We start from the raw sequence: 21,449 nt of genomic DNA on the forward strand, positions 1-21,449 counted from the left end.
GTACATTAGTGACTGGAAAGTACATATACTTGAGGCTCCAGTCATGGGGGGAGGAGGGTAAACATGAAGACAAAATAGAGTGTTTTATCACTTTTCAATGTAAAATATAACAACAGGGCAAAAAAACAATCCGAGGTTCCATTTAGATTGTCAGCATCATTTGTGACAAATGGGAATGAGAAAAAACAAATTTCCTAGGGTGCCGATCACCTTCATTACATCATTCCATCAGAAATGAAACTTCAACTAATTCTTGGTATAAATATTTATTATTCAAAAAGATGGGTCGAACTATAAAAACATTATTATAAAATTACAAATTTTATTAGGTTAAAAAATTTAAAAAATTATAAAGTTAAAAAATTAAGAACGGGGGGGGGGGCAATCGAGTAATATAAATGAAATTATGCAAACTGATTCCATACCTCTTAGGAATGCTATTTTAAAAAATTGTTGCCAAAGCAGGGTTCACAAAACTCTGCCAATAGTGATTATAACAACTGCTGGACGAAATGTCCTGACACTAAGGGGCATAACACAAAAGGGAAGGGATTTTATGAGACAATTACGGTTCAGTGGAAAGTTTAAGTAGGGAAATGAAATTCCAACTCGTTGCTGGTACAGCAGTTGTACCGCCCGTAAGCTAAAGGTTAAATAAAGAAATTCTATAAAAATATTGGATTTTAGTTATAAAATTAATTTTGACTAAATTTAACCTTATGATGAAATTATTACAGAATTTCTAAAAAGTATTTAAACATTATTTAAATTGTATTAATTTATTAAGTATTAATAAACTGATAAAATAATTATTGAAAATTTTAAAATTGTGCAACATGTAAGAGTGAAAATATAAGCAGAGATACTGATTCTTGAAGAACGTTTTAATTTGAAAATCTGCTCCATTTTAAACGAATCCAGTTACTTCTGCAAAATGTAGCAAGAAATTCGATTTAATTGGAACGTCCTTCTTTGCTTCTGTATTCATTATTCGACACTCACTCTCACAATTCTTTTAGAAATATTTTAAAGAAAGAATTTTTTATTTTGCTCATTTATACTCTCAAAAAAATAAAAAATAAATTAAGAATTAAAATGAGGAACTTAATAAATCATTTACCTCATGGCAGGTGGCTCTCTAGACATAACAAGATAATGTAGCCCCTCCAGAAATTTACGACAAGCTACTACCACAGGTAGCTGTGTAATAAGGCAAATACATTTGGTAACATATAAGATATCTCTAGAGAGATCATACAATGCTCCTGCATTATTATGAGATTGCCGATTACTCAGTTTAAAGGATCGAGGAAGAGACCGTGTGCTTCCCACATCTGAAATGCTATGAACACCAGGTACTTTGCTACTGCTCAATTCAGTCAAGTGCATAGCCTGAAAAAAAAAAACAAGGAAAAAACAATATATAATTGCATGTAATGACATATAAAGATATAGTTCTACAAATATAAATTAATTAAAGAGATTTCATATGATTTTTCAATTATATTCAAAATAACATTCATTTATAATAATATTAAATTATGAATAAAATGAAAATTGCAATAATTCTTTCTACTGAATTAAATTAATTAAAGGAACATCACCCATATAAATAATATATTGAAAAATACTGCTTAATTTTAATAACATTTCAATGTTTCATTTTTATAAAATCTCTACTATTTTGACGACATTAATGGAATTTTCTTTTATTGTAGTTTAGGTTTTTTTCTTTTTTAACAGAGTTTAAATTATTCTAGTTAAGCCATTATTCTGAATTCCAAAAAAATAATAAGTTTAACAATTTATAAACAAAATATGATATTCTATTTTCATTTACATTTAATTACAATTTTATGAATATGAAAGCATACCAAACAGAATTATTTTATTAACGAAAGAAACTTTTGAGTCCAATACATATATATATATATGAATATTTCTTTTTTATCATCTAAATTTCAGTCTTCAATTAATGGATTACATAATTTACAGAACATAGATATAATATTAATTCTAATAGCAGTAAAACAGAACAGAACAGAATTAAATTGTCTCTTAAAATATTTACTTTAAGATAAATTAATGTAATATTTTTTAATAATAAAATTTATTAAGGATACTTGTATTTTTTTTTTATTTTTTTTTACAGACTTCTCTTTTACTTGTTTATTTTCAGATCCAGCACAAAGATCAGCAAATTTAATTATATATAAGATACATAAAAGATTTTTCCATTATATACAAGATTTTTCCAATGTATTTGAATTCCTAGGTTTAAATGGCAATTTTTAGATTATGACACAAATCACAAAGTTTCTTTATACGTAATATTCCAAGATTTCACCAATATGATCGGCTATAGCTACTATGTTTTGATGATTTATCATAGGTGTCCATAAAAATAACTTTAAATTATGTTTCCTTTCTTAAATTATGTTCCAAGATTCTTTCATAATAATGCAAAATGGTAATAATAATAATATTATAAGATATAACTAATAAACAGTAGAATATGGTATAATACTACTATGACATAATAACTAACCTGTAAGGTGTGCATAGCATCACAAATCTTACGATCATTTACTTCTTCATAGAATGTATAACACTGTCCATATGTACGAGAACCATCTTCTTTTGTGATGATGAATGAGTGAAAATAAGCAGAGCGTTTATGCTTTTGGGTACGAAATGTTAATCCTTTTGGCAAGCACAGCTGAAAAAGTATGGCTTAATTTTTTTAAAAGTAAATACAACAATGTAAAAAATGGACAAAAGTGTCAAAATTTAATTAATTTAACTCTAACAAAAAGAATTTTACAAACCATTCCAACAGCACTTTTGTCGAAGGGATTCCATGGTACATTTTCTGGATAGTGGGCCAGCACCTTTGATCGGTATGGTCTGTCCAGTGGTGTACAATGCAAGCTTTCGCCTGTTTGGATTATGAGTACAATATTAATATTTTTAAAGAATTGATGGATATAAATAAGTAATAATGTTATTTGACCGATATTGCTAAAATAATTTAATATAATAAAAAAATCCTCTTGAATGCTCTAAAACTAAATCATTTAATAAATGTTAGAATTACACAAAATTTTATAATAAATGCCTAAGATTTCATTCCCCCCCCTCACATCGTGTTTGATAAAAAAAGCCTAAATATACTCCATTTATGTCTTGTCTTAAAATATCTAGGGGGAAAAAAAAACTTTCATCTTTTTTTTAGTATTATAAGACTATATTTCATTCCATTATATTGAACACATGAGAGCATAATTCAAGCTTTTTTAAAGAATTTTTTCAGGATCTTCTGAAAGAAATTCAATACAGTTACTAGTATTGCAGCTGCTGCTGAAATGTTATTATTAAAATCATGAAACAAAAAACAATGAATCTGAAATTCATCATTTCATGGCGTAATTTACTAATCTTTTAATTTTTTTATTATTATTAAAGAGAAATAAACTATGAAGAAAAATGTTCCATTTGTTGTTCATTTTCATAATTTTATTTGTAGATAATTATTTTATTAGTTGCTAATAAATAACAAATTTTGATATATTATTCTCAATAAAATAACATGTCTAAAAAAGTTAAGCTTTTTTTTTTTTTTTTTTTTTTAAGAAACATGGAATCTATAATTAAATTTTATTCTTCTAATTACGTTCTATTAAGTAGTGACATTTTTAGTTCCATTTAGGCATTTTGTTAAATCAAATTTTTTAAATACATTTCTATAGAATGTCAAAATATAAAAAAGTCATATGTGCATATCAAAAGATTAAAGAATCTAGGCATATGCTTTTAAAAATAAATAAAAAAAATCAAATTCTCTAAAATAAGACCTTTTTACTTAATATGGCTAGGGCAGCAATTTTCTGTTTCTTTCTTTTTTAAATCTTTGGTTAATAAAATTGATGTCAAAAATAAAGAATTATATATATGACTCTAAAAGTAGAGAAAATACAAAACCCTTGCTAACAGCTTTCACTTTAAAAAAATAATAAATTATTATCTGATTTGTAAGATAATTTAAAATTATTTTTACTGTAAGTATCAGATATTAAATTTAAGTACCTGAACATTTTAATACTTCTGTTATTTCATAATTACACAATGTTAAAAATATTATATAATGTATAAGCATATCATAAAATGTCAAAGAGATACTGTACAGTATCATCTGCTGCTTGGATTTCAGTTTGACTTAACTATCAAGGTTACAAAATTTTCCAAGATTATATTCTTTTTAGTTTTCTTCATTACAAAATAAATATAAAATAATTATATGTATGATTCCCTCTTCCCGATGTATACAAAATATGCATATGATCACAAAATATTCTTCAAGCTCAGAAACTATAAATTTTATTTAAATCAACGTGGATCAATAACAAAGAATTGATGAAAGTGCTAGGAATAATGAATAAAAATAGAATTAGGGAATCAAGATTAATTAATTGAAATCGATGAAAAAAATGTTCAAAATATAATAATATAATTTTATGAATTAACGAATAAATATATAAAAATATTACTCTGAATTTAAAATGCATAATTAAAACATTTAAAGTTGAATGGAACAACGGATGTCACAATTTAATTGCATTTAAAGACATATTCATAGTTGAAAAATTGATACAAAGCATCTACTTGAAATTTGTTGCCCTATATTTGATATTGTTCCTTTGATAATAAAAAAAAAATTAGATTACCCGCAAGTTGATCTGGTTCTAGACCAGAACTCAGATCGAGTCCACATATTACAAAATAATCAGCCAATCTTTTGTCTGAATTTGATGATGGTGAATTAGACATATTTTTTATTAAATTAAGCGTGTAACACGCATTTTGTTAACACGATGTTAATTTAAACCACAACACGGCAGTCGCCATCTTGTTTACAATACAATCACAGATGGTCTCTAATGCGCATGTCAATCAACCTAGGTGCTTCCAGCTGTTTAGCGATCTGCATCCGAACGTCAACAAATTACAGATATTAAAGGAATTTCAATTATTTTGCATTCTTGCAACTTCAATTATAGCACACGTCATGAAAAAATTACGCATTTTAATAAGTTTAAATTACGCTATCGAGTTCGGTACAATAAATGCAATTTTCGATATTTGAAATAATTATATATATTATTAAATGGATTATCTGTCAAAATATTTCAGTTTGTATAGTTAGATAACACAAACATAACGGAATATCAGCATAACATTTTTTTTTTTTTTGCACTTTATTACTTCAGAAAGCTGTTTCAAAATGTAATATTGATACAACACTTTTGTACAAAAGTGAAACAGAGATTTTTTTTAATAAGAAAATATGAAATGTCCCACTTTCTAATATAATATATCACCACCTATTAAAATTGTTTCCGAATTTTTTTCTTTTCTTTTTTTTTTTTTTTTTTTTCCTTTATATGGGAAGCTATCATTGACGAGATCATCTCCCATCTTATATCCTAGAAAAGATATAAGCAGAAGCATCCTGAATTCTTCGAATATTCGATTATTTTTGTCATAAAATATGGGCATGCGCAATGAGGGATAATGTCTCTTACGAAAGAATTCACTGATCTTAAGTTACGATTTGAGGTGTCTGCTCGTTTGAAACCGGATGAAGTGACCTATGAACTGACAGTGTCAATGAAAAATAATTTTGTTTTGTTTACCACGTGTGCAAAGTTTGAGATGCCGTGATCTTTTGACATCGCTGAAGGGTTTATGTAACATACTTAAAACCAGCTTCCGCTAAATTCTTTGTAGAAGTTCTTGGCTTAAAAAGTTTCTTCTTTGCAAGAAATAAGCTTAGCATTTTTGTGCTTTTACAAGTTCAGTTTTGCAGATTTTTAAAAAAATTAAGTTGTAATTTAAGGGCATTTTCACCTACAGAAAGTTTTGCCTAAAATTGTTATAATGGCTGAGAAAATCGAAAGTTTAGAATCAATTTTAGAAAAGCATATTCCAGAAGAGGACTTGCATTTTGTGAAAAAAGTTTTATATGGAAAAGAATTAAGGTATACATTTTTTTCTCTTATCATAAGATCATATAATATATGTTTAAATAATTTGTATAGATATTGAATAGATGTGTTATCATTTTACTTTTGACAATCAAATTGTTTTAGGATGAAATGTAAAATCCCCGACTTTTGAAATCTCATATTTCTTTCAGCACAGTTCCAGAAATTAAATGTTACATTTTTTTTTTCTTCTATGCTTTTCAACAAGCATAAAATATATGTTATATCCTTGTTTTTATTAATTTTTGCTTGAATTTTTTAAAGTTTCAGTCAGGTAAACAATCTAAAATTCTAGTCACTTCTTGTCTAAAAACTTTATCGTGAATCAAGTTTCATTTTTCAGGATCATTTCTTGCTATATTATTATTTTTTTTCTTTCCAATGGAATCTATTCTCTTTATCATTGTTTTTGGATTAATTGTTTAGTCTTGATTGTTGTCTTTAATTACTATAATTATTAACTTATTCAATCTGTAAAATTTTATTTTCATTCCTTGGTTTGTTTGTTTAATTAATAATATTTTAACACTTGATTTCCTAATTTTGATTCTTTTGAATCTAAATTTAGATTTTGTGTGCATGTGTGTGTGTGCAAGTTCATTAATAAAATTATAAATTAAAGGTTTTTTTTTTTTTTTTTTTTTTTTATCTTTTCCAGGAAACTTTTTTTAAAAATGTATATTTTAAATTTAAAAAAATCAAACTTTAAACACTTTTAAAAAGTGACTAATTTAGCATTTTTGCACTCAAAATATTAATGAAATTATGTATGTGTTATATAAAAACTTATTACATTGAAAATTTGAATTCAGTTATTGATAAAAATTGGTTTCAAATATCAATTTTTTAGTAATATATCATGAATTGTTAAAAATGTGGTGATATAATAGACATTATTAATGAATAAAGTTTTTCTTAAATGTAAAATTTATTAACTTTTAAATGATTTCAAGACTGAAAAAATTATATCTAGATCATTTAAAATAAATTTAAGAAGTGAATTCTTAATCTGTTTGTTGGATTCAATCTAATTTGATTCATTTTTAATAATTATGTAATCACATTTCAGAATATTTTTGTAAAGAAACAGTTTCATTTTCAAAAGACAAGTTTAAATTATCTAATTGAAAAAGATTTATTTTTTCACAGACAGCACATAATCAAAAGAAACATGGTTCTTTACTCTGATTTTGATCTAATATTTTGATATATTGGTTTACAGAAAACTGGAATTGAGTGAGTTAGCACATTCCACAGCTCTTGAGACTAACCTGGATTTGAAGGGATTTGCTTTTGATGCAGAACCAGAAGACCTTAGACCTCCAAGAATTGTTCGGGTTGGCTTGGTGCAGAATGCCATTGTTGCTCCGACTGATGCTCCAATTTCAAAGCAAAGGGAAGAACTTCATAAAAGAATTAGAGAGATTGTATCTATTGCTGCTGAGTGCAAGGTTAATATCATCTGCTTTCAAGAAGCATGGAGTGAGTTAAAATTTATATTTCATTTTTTAGCAACCTTATAAAAATTTTAAATTTTTTCCATAATTTTAAATTTATTTGGAGATTAGTATAGTTCAAATAGGATTGTAACTACAACTGGAGCAGGAACTTTATTTCGGGTAGTTCTTTGTATAAGTAGAAAAAGATATATTTGATATAACAATTTCCTCTTTGATAGGTTTTCAGCTATTATAAATAGCAACTTGCCTCTTTGTATGGTCTATAATGACTATTTCAAGAACTTTTGTATTCTTGTAGACTAGTTTCATTTTCTTTTATGTATTCTTCATTAAACAGATTAATTAAACTGACCTAAAGCTATAAATAAGATGGTCAGTAAACCATCTTATTTATTTAGATTTATCAGAATAATTAACTTTTGAAATATATAATCTCACTTTTTGTTGAACCAGTGACCAATTTAAACATAGTAATAAGGAAAATTTCCTATTAATCATCATATTTTTGTACAATTCAATTATATGCAAATTGCTTCTGCACCTATGTGATAAGAAACTATACAAGTCCAAAATGAGGTTATCAACTTCTTAAAACATGTTATGCAAAGATGAGTAAACAACAAATTCAAAATCTTATTATGGGATAACTATATTTTACTCTGATGGATATTTTGTATATTCAATTTCCTCATGGCTTCCCAAGCATCTGAGAAATAAATAAACTTAAATATCAAAGCAAATAGAAAAAAAAAAAAAAAAAAAAAAAAAAATCTTGAAAGCAAATTAAAAAGAGATCCATGACAAAACAATGGATTTTGTGAGAAAATTCCAGGGGTATCATCAATATCTCATTTATCTTAAAGTATCATGTAAAGAAAATCTTGAAAATTTTAATAATTCCAAAGGATTAGTAAAATTGTTAGTAATAAATAGCCCCTTGGAAAAAATAACCTTTCTCAAAAATTTAGTTTCCTTCCTTAACTATTAGAAAAACAGTTTTTTGTAATCTAAATAAAAAAAATAAAGTAAAGTAAATAATTTGCTGGTAAACATTTTTACTTAAATTTGTTAATGTTTTATAGTACATTCGGATAAAAACCAAATAGCTACAGATAACATTCTTATTCTTTTTTTTCTTACTTTCCTTTTTTTTTTAGTTTGGAGGATTAATAGGTATTAAAAAAACTGCATAATAACATGCACATGAAAAAGATATTTATCTAATAACTTTTCATCCATTAAAACTGTAATAAATCTATTTTAATAAAGAAAACAATCAACCGTGCATACAATTGTGCCAAAAGTTTGGCAGTGGTTTGCGGTTTTAATACATAAGTCCCAAATAATGAAAGTTTGAAAGAAATTGACTAATAAATGCTTTGTTAATTCAGTTTGTCAAAATATTTGTGGTTAAAATATTTTTATATTAAAATTTAAAGTACATATCTTGTTTTGGAAGTTGGGAAGGAGAAAGGGGAAGCAAAAGTATCATTTTCTGAATGTCCCTAGAGGGCTTAATTTGATGCAGTTGCTGGTGCATTACAGGTACATTTTAAGAAAACTCTGTATGTGAGTTATTGCTTTTCAACAATGTTAAAATAAAAACTGGAACAGCTCTGTAAATGTAAAAGATGTCTTTGATGAAAAAAACTATTAGGTTCATGGAATTAAGTGAGATTCCAAAATTTGTGCATTCCTTGTTCATTTTCTGGCACAAAATAATGAAAATAAATGAAAACCATATTTTTAGCTGAAAAGGGGCCAAATAGAATTGGATGGATAGTAAAACTTTGATACTCAGATTAGTTTTTATTGATGAAAAATAATACATCCATTTTGTATAATAATTCTTTTCACTAAAAAAAGAATTTATATATCTCCAAAATGATAAAAAAATTTCATGTCCTCTATTTTATTTTCAATATTTTATTGTAAATCTATGCTTTACATTTTTTTAAAGAATTGTATGAAACTTATATTTTATAAATCTAAGCTATATTTTTTACATTTTTTTAGCTATGCCATTTGCATTCTGCACAAGAGAAAAACACCCATGGTGTGAATTTGCTGAGAATGCTGAAACAGGTCCTACAACATTACTTTGCAGTGAGGTAAGTTCTTATTACAAGATCCATAAAAAAAAATTTAAAAAAAAACACTTACATTTTTAAACAGTATAATGTATTATTTGAGACTTGACATGTTTTTGGATTTGTATTCAATCTGAAAATACATTATTAGTTTTTTAAAAAGAAATGTCACTCTTTCTTCAACTTGACAGCATCTATTACCAAGCATAAATTGTCCATGAAATGTTATTTTTCTGTTATTGAGGCAATAATCAAATATTTTGCAAACTGATGAAAACAATTCTCATTTCACTTCCTATATGTTGTTTTTATTTGGTTATTTTGCCATTATATGAAAGGAGATGAACTAAAGATAGTGTCCACTGTATTCTTTACATGATTACTTTAAATGTTTGTTGCACTAATATACTCCCTTGCAGTGATCTATTAACATGAAATATAATATAGGAGAAAGAAAGTTTGTTTCTATCCTTAGACTGTGTTCATAACCACTTATTCACACACCAATAGATTGGTATAACTTGAGTAATGAATTGCTCTTTGTGGTTGGGTTGACTTACCGAAAGTTTCCTCTCTCCTTAGCAAAACACAAATGTGTGCCACATTTCCCTAAATGCTCTCTAGTGAAGATTTCTAATTCCATGTGTTGAAAGTCAGGTTACTACCTCAAATATGATTAGGTGCTCCTTGAAGGGCCACTTTAGCTAAGAAAAGATGGTACACTTCTTTTTTTTATTGGCTAGATATAATGAAAGAAACAGGCTTATAACCAACATTATTGGATTATATAAATACTTACATTTAGGTGATTCACAATTGACTTGTTAATTTTCAAGTTGTATTTTAAATCTGTATTTTTTCATTTATTTGTTGCATATATAGGTTTTATTCAATTCATTATTATACAAATGTTATATATATATATATATATATATATATATAATGTTTTTAGTAATCTACAAATAATTTTAAATGAAATTGTTTTTTTTTTTTACTTTATATAGCTACTTTTAATAAACTTATCATTCATGATTCTCTGATTTAAATCTCATTTAGCTTGCTGCCAAATATAACATGGCCATTATTTCCCCTATATTGGAAAGGGATGAGACTCATGGAGATGTACTGTGGAACACTGCTGTTGTAATATCTGATACTGGTTTAGTAATGGGAAAAACACGCAAGAATCACATTCCTCGTGTTGGAGACTTTAATGAGGTGATCAAAATAATAATAATAATAATTTAACAGTCATTTTAAATTTGAAATAATTGTAAAGTACTAAATTTTAATTTTCTTTCTTTAGTCTACTTACTATATGGAAAGTGATCTGGGCCATCCTGTTTTTCAAACACGCTGGGGTGAGTGTTTGTAAACTGTTTTCTTACAATATTTTATTTATCATGGAATATATTGGCACACTGAGTGCATATGATTATGCATTGTCACTCCAGGCACCATCATTGAACATTGCGCACATACTTTATTCTTCGAAATTTAACAAATTTTCGTTTTTGGTTGATTTTACCAATGTTATTGGACTTATAAAAATGAAATTTAGTTTTCTCCTGATATTGATATAATGCATAAAAATAAAATTTACCAAAACAGGTTTAGTGTACACATATGATTGCATGTAAATATCAGAAAAGTGTAAAATAAAGATAACAAAATCATTCAAAAATGAATTAATTAGATATATGGTTCCTACTATCAGATAAAATATTTCTTGCAACATGAATTTATATAAAAATGAGGCATTTTGTTTTCCTGTAATTGTTGATTCCTTCTAAAGAATCAACTGTCAAGTATTGCATTCTTCTTGAAAAGAAATGTTGTTTTACAAAGGATTTCCTCAAAAAGATTCTGTAGAGTTTATTTATCTGTTTAATATCTTCATTTTTCTGAAATTCATTAACCAGATAAGACCACTGTCATTCATAAAAATGCTTTTGAGACAATTTTATCTCTGATAAGCGAACATGGATTCAAAATCTCATTGTTATATTTCAGAGAGTCTCTCACAAAGACTTATAAATCTGTGCTTCCATCAAACATGATGCTTAAATAATGAAGAAACAACTTTGGTTTATTATGATTTTTTAAAAATTAAGAAAAAGTTTATTATTTATTATTACTACCTTGTAACAGAAGCTTATTTGAACAAATCAAATTTTACACTTAAGTAGATTGGGCAGTAGTTATTCCCCATCATAAATAATAAAATTGCCAGGAAACTTATTTGGTTCAGTAGCTGCTTTTTGTAATAAAATGTGCAGTTTAACTAATTATTGCTTTGAATTGATTTTCCAATATTTTCATGTGATATTTCATATTATGTAATATTCTATAACTTTTTTTTTACATGTAATCTATTTAGTGAATTGCATGTAATGAATTCTTGTTACTGTGAAATATTTAGTGAAATTGATGCCTCCAGGATATAAAAATGGAAAGTTCTATTTCTTTTTGTTAAGATTATCATTATTAAATATCCATCCTCCTTTAAGGTAAAATTGCTGTGAATATTTGCTATGGAAGACATCATCCTCAAAACTGGATGGCATATGGACTAAATGGTGCTGAAATAGTTTTTAACCCTTCAGCTACTGTTGGAGATTTGAGGTAATTATTATATACCAAAAGTTTTTTTCATTAATACTATTAATCATTTTTATTAATACTGTTTATTTTAGAAGAAAAATACATTTCTAAATAGCAATAATTGTAAATTGAAAAAAAAAAATAACATCTCTAAATACTGCTAAATGCTAGAAATTATAGCAAATTTTCAGTTGGCTTTTGAAGAAATTGGAAGATTCTAATATGTTGATGCATTTTTTATAACAGTTTTAATGAGTAGACATAGCTTTTATTTAAAATAATAGGTTTTTATATGTATTATATGCTGTAGATACATATTGTGTGAAAAAAAATGCATTGATATACTTCATAATCTGGATTTCTAATTTTGGCCATAATGACTTTTTAGTGAACCAATGTGGCCAATAGAAGCAAGATCTGCAGCTATAGCTAACAACTATTTTACTTGTGCCATAAATAGAGTTGGAACAGTAAGTTTTTATCTTGATACACGTTAGAATATTTAACTGACAGCAGTATATACTTATATTCTAAAGGAATTAATGTTACATTTCTTAATTTTGTATTATAATTTATTTATTCATTCATTTTCTAACCGTTATTGAAAGTTTATATTTTGAAGTTTAAGCAATATATGTTTCTCAATTTGAATATTTTAATGCTGTGTTATTTAAAGTTCAATTCATTTTTCATACTCGGTACAATATATCTAAATGAATAAACTATTTTTTTAAAATAAAATTTTATTTATTTAATTGACCACTCTTCACTCTTAAACTTGCTAATAAAATGCTTTGTGCTGAAATTTTTGAAATGATTGAGTATAATTTCAGGAAAATATCTAAATTATTTACAGTAATTTTAATTGCTCCATTTTAGTTTGTTTTATTTGTTTACTTTTGTATAATATGTTATTTACTTTCAAAGTTAGTTATAAGATTTACCTTTTGCATATTATTTTTGCTCATCATTTTTAATGAGCTGTCTGTATAAAATAAAGATTGGTATGGATATTCCTTTTATAAATCGATCTTGTTTGTTTTCAAATAGGAAATTTTTCCTAATGAATTTACTTCTGCTGATAAAAAGCCTGGTAATTATTTTTTCATAATATCTAAATTAATTTTTCAAGAAATATTATATTTATATTTATTCAATTCTTATTTTATTTATTTATTGTAGCACACAAAGATTTCGGACATTTTTATGGTAAGTGTTCATGTTTTATGAGAAGAATAATTCGTTCAACTCTCGCAACTACTATCTTTTGCATTGTACTAACATTATAAATTTTTTAGGTTACTAATTTTTTACGTAGTTTATTTTAAGAATTATAATCAAATATTATATATTTAGAGTTATTAAATAAATTGCTCACATAAATTATATATATATATATATATATATATATATATATTTGGTTTTAATGTTGCCATATTTTTGTTTTAGTTTTAAAACTATTTTTTTAAGTCACTTTTATATTTTTATTTTTGCGTTATTTGTTTCCTTTGTAAAGCACAGTTTTAGTAAAAATTTATCATGTGTTTTATGATATATTACAGATTTATTTAACTCTAAAGGATGATCAGTTTCGATTTCTAATTTCATTGAGAAAAGGATATCTATCAATGTATAAATATAATCTGAAACACTGTAATTCAACTTTTTTTTCTGATTTTTTCATATGTATTGTTGTACACAATTTTCTAATTTACTGACCTAAATTATTTTTTATCTCAAAATTTCTTTTTTGTTTCATAACTTATAAATTACTACTGCTCTTACACTTCATTTTTTAAATGCTCAAATTCATTTATGTAGAAATTACCATTTCTAATACAATCCTGAAAGTCATTTTTTTCTTAATTTGTTTGTATATATATATAATATACCTTATCTTTTATTCAGAAAGGTTGATTTTTTAAATATATTTTTATTTCACAACTATGTTTCCTAGACAATGTTGAATCAGTGAATTAAATTCAGTACAACATGCCATTAAAATGGGCTTCCGAATTTTATTTTCTGTTCTTCTGCATCTGCCAAACTCTTGTTCTTTCAAACATATCATCCTTTGAGGAAAGGCATTGAAATCACCATAATGTGTCAGTAATATAGTTTTTAGAGATGTAATGCAATATTGTTCTGCAAGTGTTTTTTTTATTTATTTATTTTATTTTCCCTACATGTTTAAAAAGAAAAACACATTTATACATATTTTGTCAAAAACTAGTTGCCTCGTCCCATTTCTAACTTTTTAAAAGAAAAAAATCCTTTTATTTTATATGTTCACTTATAATATTCATTTGTATAAAACAAATTTTGTGATTGGTTTGAGATGTAATGATAATATTTCATATCCTCATTTGCATCTCCTAACATTGCAATTACTCACAATTTTTATATTTTCTATTTAAATTATATTTATATTGTTTTATTTATTATATAATTTACACCTATATTTATATTATCTATATTATATGTTGGAATTTAAGAAACTTCCATTTTATAGATTTTTAAGTACTGTAAATAATTTGACTGTTAAAAAAAAAAGAGTTATTGTTTGAATATTTTTATCTATATTATTATGAACATGGAGTTATGGAATTTTTAGTACATTTAGCAGTGATATACAATATTTTGTAATTTTTTTTTCTGTAATCAGTATTTTCATAAAATATAGTTTAATACTAGTGATCTTATTCTATTAAAAATATTTGTAGATATTTATCTTTTCTAAGGTTAATTTTTATGCTCAACAATTTTTCATAATTTCCCAAGGCTCAAGTTATGTAGCAGCTCCAGATGGCAGCAGAACACCAGTAAGCATAAATACTAATTACAAATTTTATATTTGGATTTTATGTAGTTTCAAGTATCCAAATGTTATATTTTGTGCATTTACTTATTTCAGGGCTTATCACGATTGAAGGATGGTCTGATGGTAGCTGAAATGGATTTAAATTTATGTAGACAAATGAAGGACAAATGGGGATTTAGAGTAAGATTACATACTTTTCTCCGAAATATTGTGTTACTTTATCTTTTTATACAAAACAACATTTATGTATTTATATTTTTATTAACATGAAATTTGTAAGTAAGTTTCTATAGTGATATAGCATGCTCTGTTGACACCCTGAGCAGAGTTTTAACTCTTTATCTTCATATTAAATCCACCAAATATAAAATAAAATTTATTGAAAAACCAATTTTTATTCAGTTTTTTACAAGGATATAATAGTACTTTATGAGTACTGTTTTGTGTAAGTAAAATGCCTTTTTATTAATAAGCCAGTTTAATGTAAAATGTTACAGATCTTTCCCATAGTTATAGTATTTAGTGCATACTTTATTATTACAATACAATTATTTAAAACTTATTTGTTTACTAGTTTTATTCACTAGTCTCTAATCTAACAAATTTTATTTTTAAAATAATACTCAATCTCTTCTTTTTAACATTTTGTACTGCAGATTTTGAAATTGTACCATCAAAATCATTAGTTTCAGCTACACTATTTTCAGTTGATAAATAGAATGATTGCTGAACTAGACTGTCATGCATTGTTCATAGTGGATCTTATTTATTTTGAGTTTTAAAAAACTCCTTTCACATGATGCAATAGAAACACATAATGTTAAGAAAAATCTTAATGCTTAAACAAGACAGGGAACAAGCATCTTCTCTCCACTCACCATATAATAATACTAAATCCTCATGACATCACATCCTTCACTCACAATTTACTACATTTAGAGATTGTAAAGACCTTTTTAAATTATTTAACATGTTAATTTATATAATGAAAGGACACATTAATAAAAAACTGATAGTTTTTTTGTTCATCTTCTGGAAATAGGTATATGGTTCAGGTCTTTCCCATCCCACCTGCCTTCTTACACCACTGTATTATATGCAAGATCTTTTGTAATATTTTTAATGTTTTTTTTTTTAAATCTAACTGAATTCCTTTTATATTCATGCAATACAAAGATATCCTACCTTTAGTGCACATTTTCCTTAGACAATGGATTGGATGTCCACCCTACAGATTAGTTACAGATATATGAAAGTAATGATGGAATGGAGGAAAATAAAAAAATATAAAGAATTAAAAGTAGTAAAAGGACTTAAAGTTTTGCTTCTCCAGTTTTGCATGAAAAGAAAAATTATGCGAGTCCAATTCAAGCCAAAAGATATTTAATATCTCTCATAAATGTAGATTTTATACTTATTTTATGCATATACTAGCCCCCTTTGGCGACCAGCCGGTTCGCCAATCTTAATATTCGTTAAAATTTTAATAATTAAATATTTTATGCTTTAATAGCTTCCTACTTTAATTGCTTCTTCATGAAAATATTTTAAAACTTCAAATTTTGATAATCGTATAATTCACTCATAATATTATAAAGGCCTTCAGCCATAACATAACATGTATCTCTCTAAATTTCTGTTAGTTCCCATAGAATTTATTCCTTAAATTAAAATGGAAAGGATGAATCTGAATATGAATGAAAGGATGAATTAATATAATAATATTTTTTACTGAAACAAAGCATTTTTTTATAATATGATTACTGAAAACAGAGTCACTGAGCATTTAAACTTTATGGCACTAAAGAATATCTTTCTTAATTTATGTAATATCTCAAGAATGTGTCAACAAAATTTTCTCAGATTCATCATGAGCAGATCGATTAATTAACAATGTTTCATTTTAAATGCATTAAACACTAAGAAAATAAAACGAATTGTTTAAAATAATCGGTTGAAAACAGTTAAAAAAACTACTTAAAAAACGATGTAATTAAAACTATGAGCATATACAAAAAATATATAACTAACATAAATACAATTTAATTACAAAAGCATGCAACTAACCTAAAAATAATTTAAATTAAGTTGTCCGCATCCGTTGATAATATTTGTCAACAATCAGAACACAATGCGCATGCGGGAATTTTCATCGCCAATTACGGTAATGCAAATGCGTGAATTTTTCTACGTCAGTTGGGGTAACGCTATGCAGATTAAAAATTTTTAATTTCCTTTATTCTGTTTTATTTTAATTCAAAAGTGCTTCAGAAGGAATCTGAATTACTTAGCAGTGTTTAATTTTAAATGCGTCAAACATTAAGAAAATAAACAGAATCGTTTGAAATAATCGACCGAAAAATGTTAAGCCTAGCCTCATTAGTGTGGGGAAAAAACTGAAGCCTTACTGATTTGGCGGTGGTAAAAATGAGAAGATTTTTTTGGCGGGAAAGTTAGTTTTTAATTAATAATTAAGATTCTAATTAAAAATTTAAAAAAAGACCCCAGGGGCGCATTCCCGACCTCCAAGGTATACATGTACCAAATTTGGTAGCTGTAGGTCAAAGTAGGCCTGTAGAGCGCCAACACACACACATTGAACTTTATATAAGTATAGATTAAGAACAAATATATATCGCAATAAGCTTGATGCTGCTCCATACATTGAATTTAATTTTATATTCCTTGAAAATAAGAATTACATTGAAATTATCTTATGTTTAAATAATTGACTAACATGCTAAGTACTTTACATCATATTGAATTTAAAATTTCTATGTTATTGTCATTTATTAGGGAATTAAGCTAATAATTGAAAAAAGTAAAAGAAAAAATAAATCTCACAAATGTTAACTTGCATCATTTTATTCTTAAGCTAATATAACATTTTAACATTATTTTGTAAAACTTTATTACTTGAAGGAATAGTCGCAGTGTTTTATTATAAGGAATACTTAAAGTATAACAAATATTAAACAAGTGTGAGAGGAAGAAAGCTTGGGGAACTACTGATTAAAACTGCCTGACTGCGGATGATTTATATTAGTAGCTTAATAGCTTTTGATTATTAATTTTAGAATGCCTGAAGATTCTAAAATCAATATGTATAAATCTTTTAAATGTTCAATGTCTGAAATTCCAAATAACCTTAAACGGATTGAATATTAATACTTTCTTGCTTTCCCTTTTTGAGATTTTAACTAAAGCTTAAAATTATAGAAAAAAAAATACATATGAATATATTGGATAACGGTACATTTTTAGTAAAAAACATGTGATTGTTCTTGTGAAAAGCTTATTAGTAGAGCACTATAAGAGAGGCAGGCTTGATAATGCCTGCGGTTTATGCTTAAGGCAGTTAAAGTAATACAATTATATGGGTGCATACATAGCTACTCTTCTGAAAAACTGGACTCAGCCCAAACATTTACCATTGCATTTATTATCTAGTTATACCACTGCATTTGTATTGATTTAATCTGTTGTGTATTTATTTAACTTAATCACCTAACTAAAGTTGACTTAATTATTTTTTAATCTATTCTTTCTTATAGATGACTCAGAGACTGAGTTTGTATGCTGATACTTTTTACTGGGCTGCTCAACCAGATTTTGCACCACCAATATATTATGAGTATTCTCAAAATACTGCCAAACCTGCATCTCAATAAATCTGATCACATGAGCTGATGTTTTAAAGCATTTGATTAATGTAATTAATCTTGCAAAATTTTATTGCTTAAAGCAAATATTTACATTGAATATGTATTGGATTTTATCAAGATAATGTTGATAGTAGAAAATCTTTTTTATTAATTCTTTTTGTATATTAATATTTCTAAAATATTCTATTTTCAGCGTAATGTTGGATTCTACAAAAGTTTAAAAGTTGAATTATATATTTTATACTCAAATTTTTATGATGGGTATTATCCATGTATTAATAATCATGCATGAGCTCACTGAAAAATTTATCATTTATATGAATATCAATTTTAATCTGCATGTTTTATTGATATAAATTTATCATGAATGAAATTCATTATGTTACATATGTCAAAATAATTATTTATAATCGTAAGCCATAATTGTTATGATGTAAGTTGTTAAAATACTGAACTATTCTTAGTTTTTAACTGAGAAATTTGATATGGGCCAAATAAGTTTTCAATGACAGTTGTATCTCTTCTGTTGTAAAATGGAGACTTTGTAACTGCATAAATAAATGCAAATTCTGTGGAATCTGTTTCTTTATATGATGTAAATTATTCTGTATTTTCAAAGTTTTATGAATGATAAAACATACCAATTACACTTCACAATCACGAAAGTGAATATATTTGATAAAGATGAAAAGAATTAAAGAACAATTAAAAAAATCTTACCAAAGCGCTTAGCAACAAATCTGTCATTTCACAAAGTTCACCATAATATAAGAATTCTTAATGATTATTGGATAAATGTATTGATCATCTTTAGAAAAATGAAAATAATATTTTTATGTGCTTTATTAAAATTTCTATATGAATTTTAAAAAAGATAATTTTATCATTTATTTATCGCTGAGCACAAAAATATAACAAGAAAATTTACTATGAATTCGTATGATGTGACGAAAAAACTGTGGCTAGTTCTTATGCAGTGCAATAAACAGTCCTATATTATAGAAAAGATAAATATACCAAAGGTTTTTGTTTTTATAAGTAAATACATACTTTTACTTTGCTTATATATAAGGAGAGAATTAAGAAAACAAAAGTACTGGTTTATTTTTAAGTCTTCCTGGCTGTCAATTTTCAGATTATGCAACAATAAAGATTTTTATTGGCGATTTTTAGATCATGCCAACTTTAATATAGATTAGATACAGAGATGGTAGCGTTCTCGAGATTACTTGGCGAATTCCAGATGATTACGCCAAAAAAGGATTTATTTGACGATTTCCGAGATGACCAAGCTAGTTGAACCATAAGATACCAAGATGATTGTATTCTCGCGTTTACTTGAAGGTTTTCATATTACTTAAATTTACGAAGCTTTGCATTTTTTCGGCAATTTATTGTGAACTTTAAAAATGAACAGCTTGTCATCCTCAATATTCGTGGTTATAAATTAGTAACATTTTTGAACTTGCACAGTTTGTTTGATGGCGCATGTTCCATATAATCCAATCCTCTTTCTTACGGTGCGGAACTATCTACTTTATTTACTCTAATGTATATAATTTATCTACTCTAATGTATATAAGTTCTCTACATTTTATGATGCACAAATCTGCTGTAAAATTATATAATGTTTTTTACTTATCTCTTAATTTATTCTTTCCAAGTAATTTGCAAAATTTACTACTTTCAAAATAGCAAAAAAAAAAAAAAAAAAATGGCGCGTAACTTTTGCATACGACAGAACACGCCAAACATTAACTTTCTAAGATTGAAAACCTGAATTCTCTAAGCCCCACGTGTGACACTTGTATTTTTTTCACCTTCTCGAATACCTGAAAACCAAATTCATCATTGAAGGACCATTTTCGAAGATAATTTTCATTCTCTTCGATTTTAATTAACAATTAATTTGAACGAACTGAAAATGATATGGTTTATCGTTCAGCAGTTCAGAATCTTTTCAAAAATTGAGGTGTGTATTTCTAACTGTAAACCTATTTGTTTGTTAGATTTTCGTTGACTGCAATTAAGTATTTCATCCGATGATGGATTTAGGTTTTTCCTGAACTCAAAGAGCTCATATATAAAATATTTTTTTTTTTTAACTGGCACTTTTAACTCTACATTTCAGCAAAATGTTAACTTTTAAATGATTTTTTAACTTTTTGATAAATTATTGATATGTTAATACATATAAATTTTTGCAAAAAATTATAATTTTACGAAATTTTTAAGATTAAAAAAAACTTTTATGTATTTTTTAAAAATGTGTATGAAAAAGAATAACTAATAAAATTCTTTAAAAATTAGCCATAATTATTATTTAATCACTTCCTTACTACCAAACGAGAGCTTTTGATTATTATGATTAATTTTAAGGTAATAATAAATTTCTAACATTACAGCATCAAAAGCTATTATTTTGCAAGCCCTGCCAAGTTGAATATAGCTTGATTAGAAAAATGAATAATAAGTAAGTATACTTTAATCTATTTAATAATTATTATAATTCAATATGAACATATATTTTAGTCTTACTATATTGTAATTAATATAATAAGTTTTTTTCCCTTGTCAAATAGTCTAATAGCTTTTTTTTATGCCCAATTATGATCCCTTCCTCAGCGCAATTGCCTTTAGGCAGATCCTTAGACAGAAATCCTCCCTCAAGATGCTCGCTTTTTTTTAAAAAAAAAAATATTGTAATTGAGATTAGCATTTTGATGAATTATCACATTTGAGAGCTTCTTTAGCTTGAAAAAGAG

The 21,449-nt window shown here is 26.0% G+C and overlaps 2 protein-coding genes across 7 annotated transcripts in view; one reads left to right on the forward strand and one right to left on the reverse strand.

Moving 5' to 3' along the window:
• The window catches only part of LOC129983849 (DENN domain-containing protein 5A-like), a 38,985-nt gene extending 34,047 nt beyond the window's left edge, over positions 1 to 4,938 (reverse strand). For all 6 annotated transcript variants that reach the window (XM_056093514.1, XM_056093510.1, XM_056093513.1 and 3 more), the window contains exons 1-4: positions 4,725 to 4,938; positions 2,829 to 2,938; positions 2,549 to 2,719; positions 1,121 to 1,392 (exon numbers count right to left, since the gene is read on the reverse strand). In XM_056093514.1, coding sequence (XP_055949489.1) covers positions 1,121 to 1,392; positions 2,549 to 2,719; positions 2,829 to 2,938; positions 4,725 to 4,827 — 656 coding nt within the window. In that variant the 5' untranslated portion in view covers positions 4,828 to 4,938. The remainder of the gene's footprint in view (positions 1 to 1,120; positions 1,393 to 2,548; positions 2,720 to 2,828; positions 2,939 to 4,724) is intronic.
• Positions 4,939 to 5,500: 562 nt separating this feature from the next.
• Positions 5,501 to 19,261, forward strand: LOC129984496 (beta-ureidopropionase-like). Its single transcript, XM_056094388.1, has 12 exons — positions 5,501 to 6,038; positions 7,267 to 7,526; positions 9,521 to 9,615; positions 10,651 to 10,812; positions 10,901 to 10,955; positions 12,105 to 12,219; positions 12,587 to 12,668; positions 13,249 to 13,291; positions 13,381 to 13,407; positions 14,980 to 15,020; positions 15,113 to 15,199; positions 18,574 to 19,261. Exons 1-12 carry the CDS (start codon positions 5,938 to 5,940, stop codon positions 18,688 to 18,690), a joined length of 1,185 nt encoding a protein of 394 aa, XP_055950363.1. The 5' UTR covers positions 5,501 to 5,937; the 3' UTR covers positions 18,691 to 19,261.
• Positions 19,262 to 21,449: the final 2,188 nt, after the last annotated feature.

The sequence above is a fragment of the Argiope bruennichi genome, chromosome 9 (genome assembly GCF_947563725.1).
Source record: "Argiope bruennichi chromosome 9, qqArgBrue1.1, whole genome shotgun sequence".
NCBI lineage: Eukaryota > Metazoa > Arthropoda > Arachnida > Araneae > Araneidae > Argiope > Argiope bruennichi.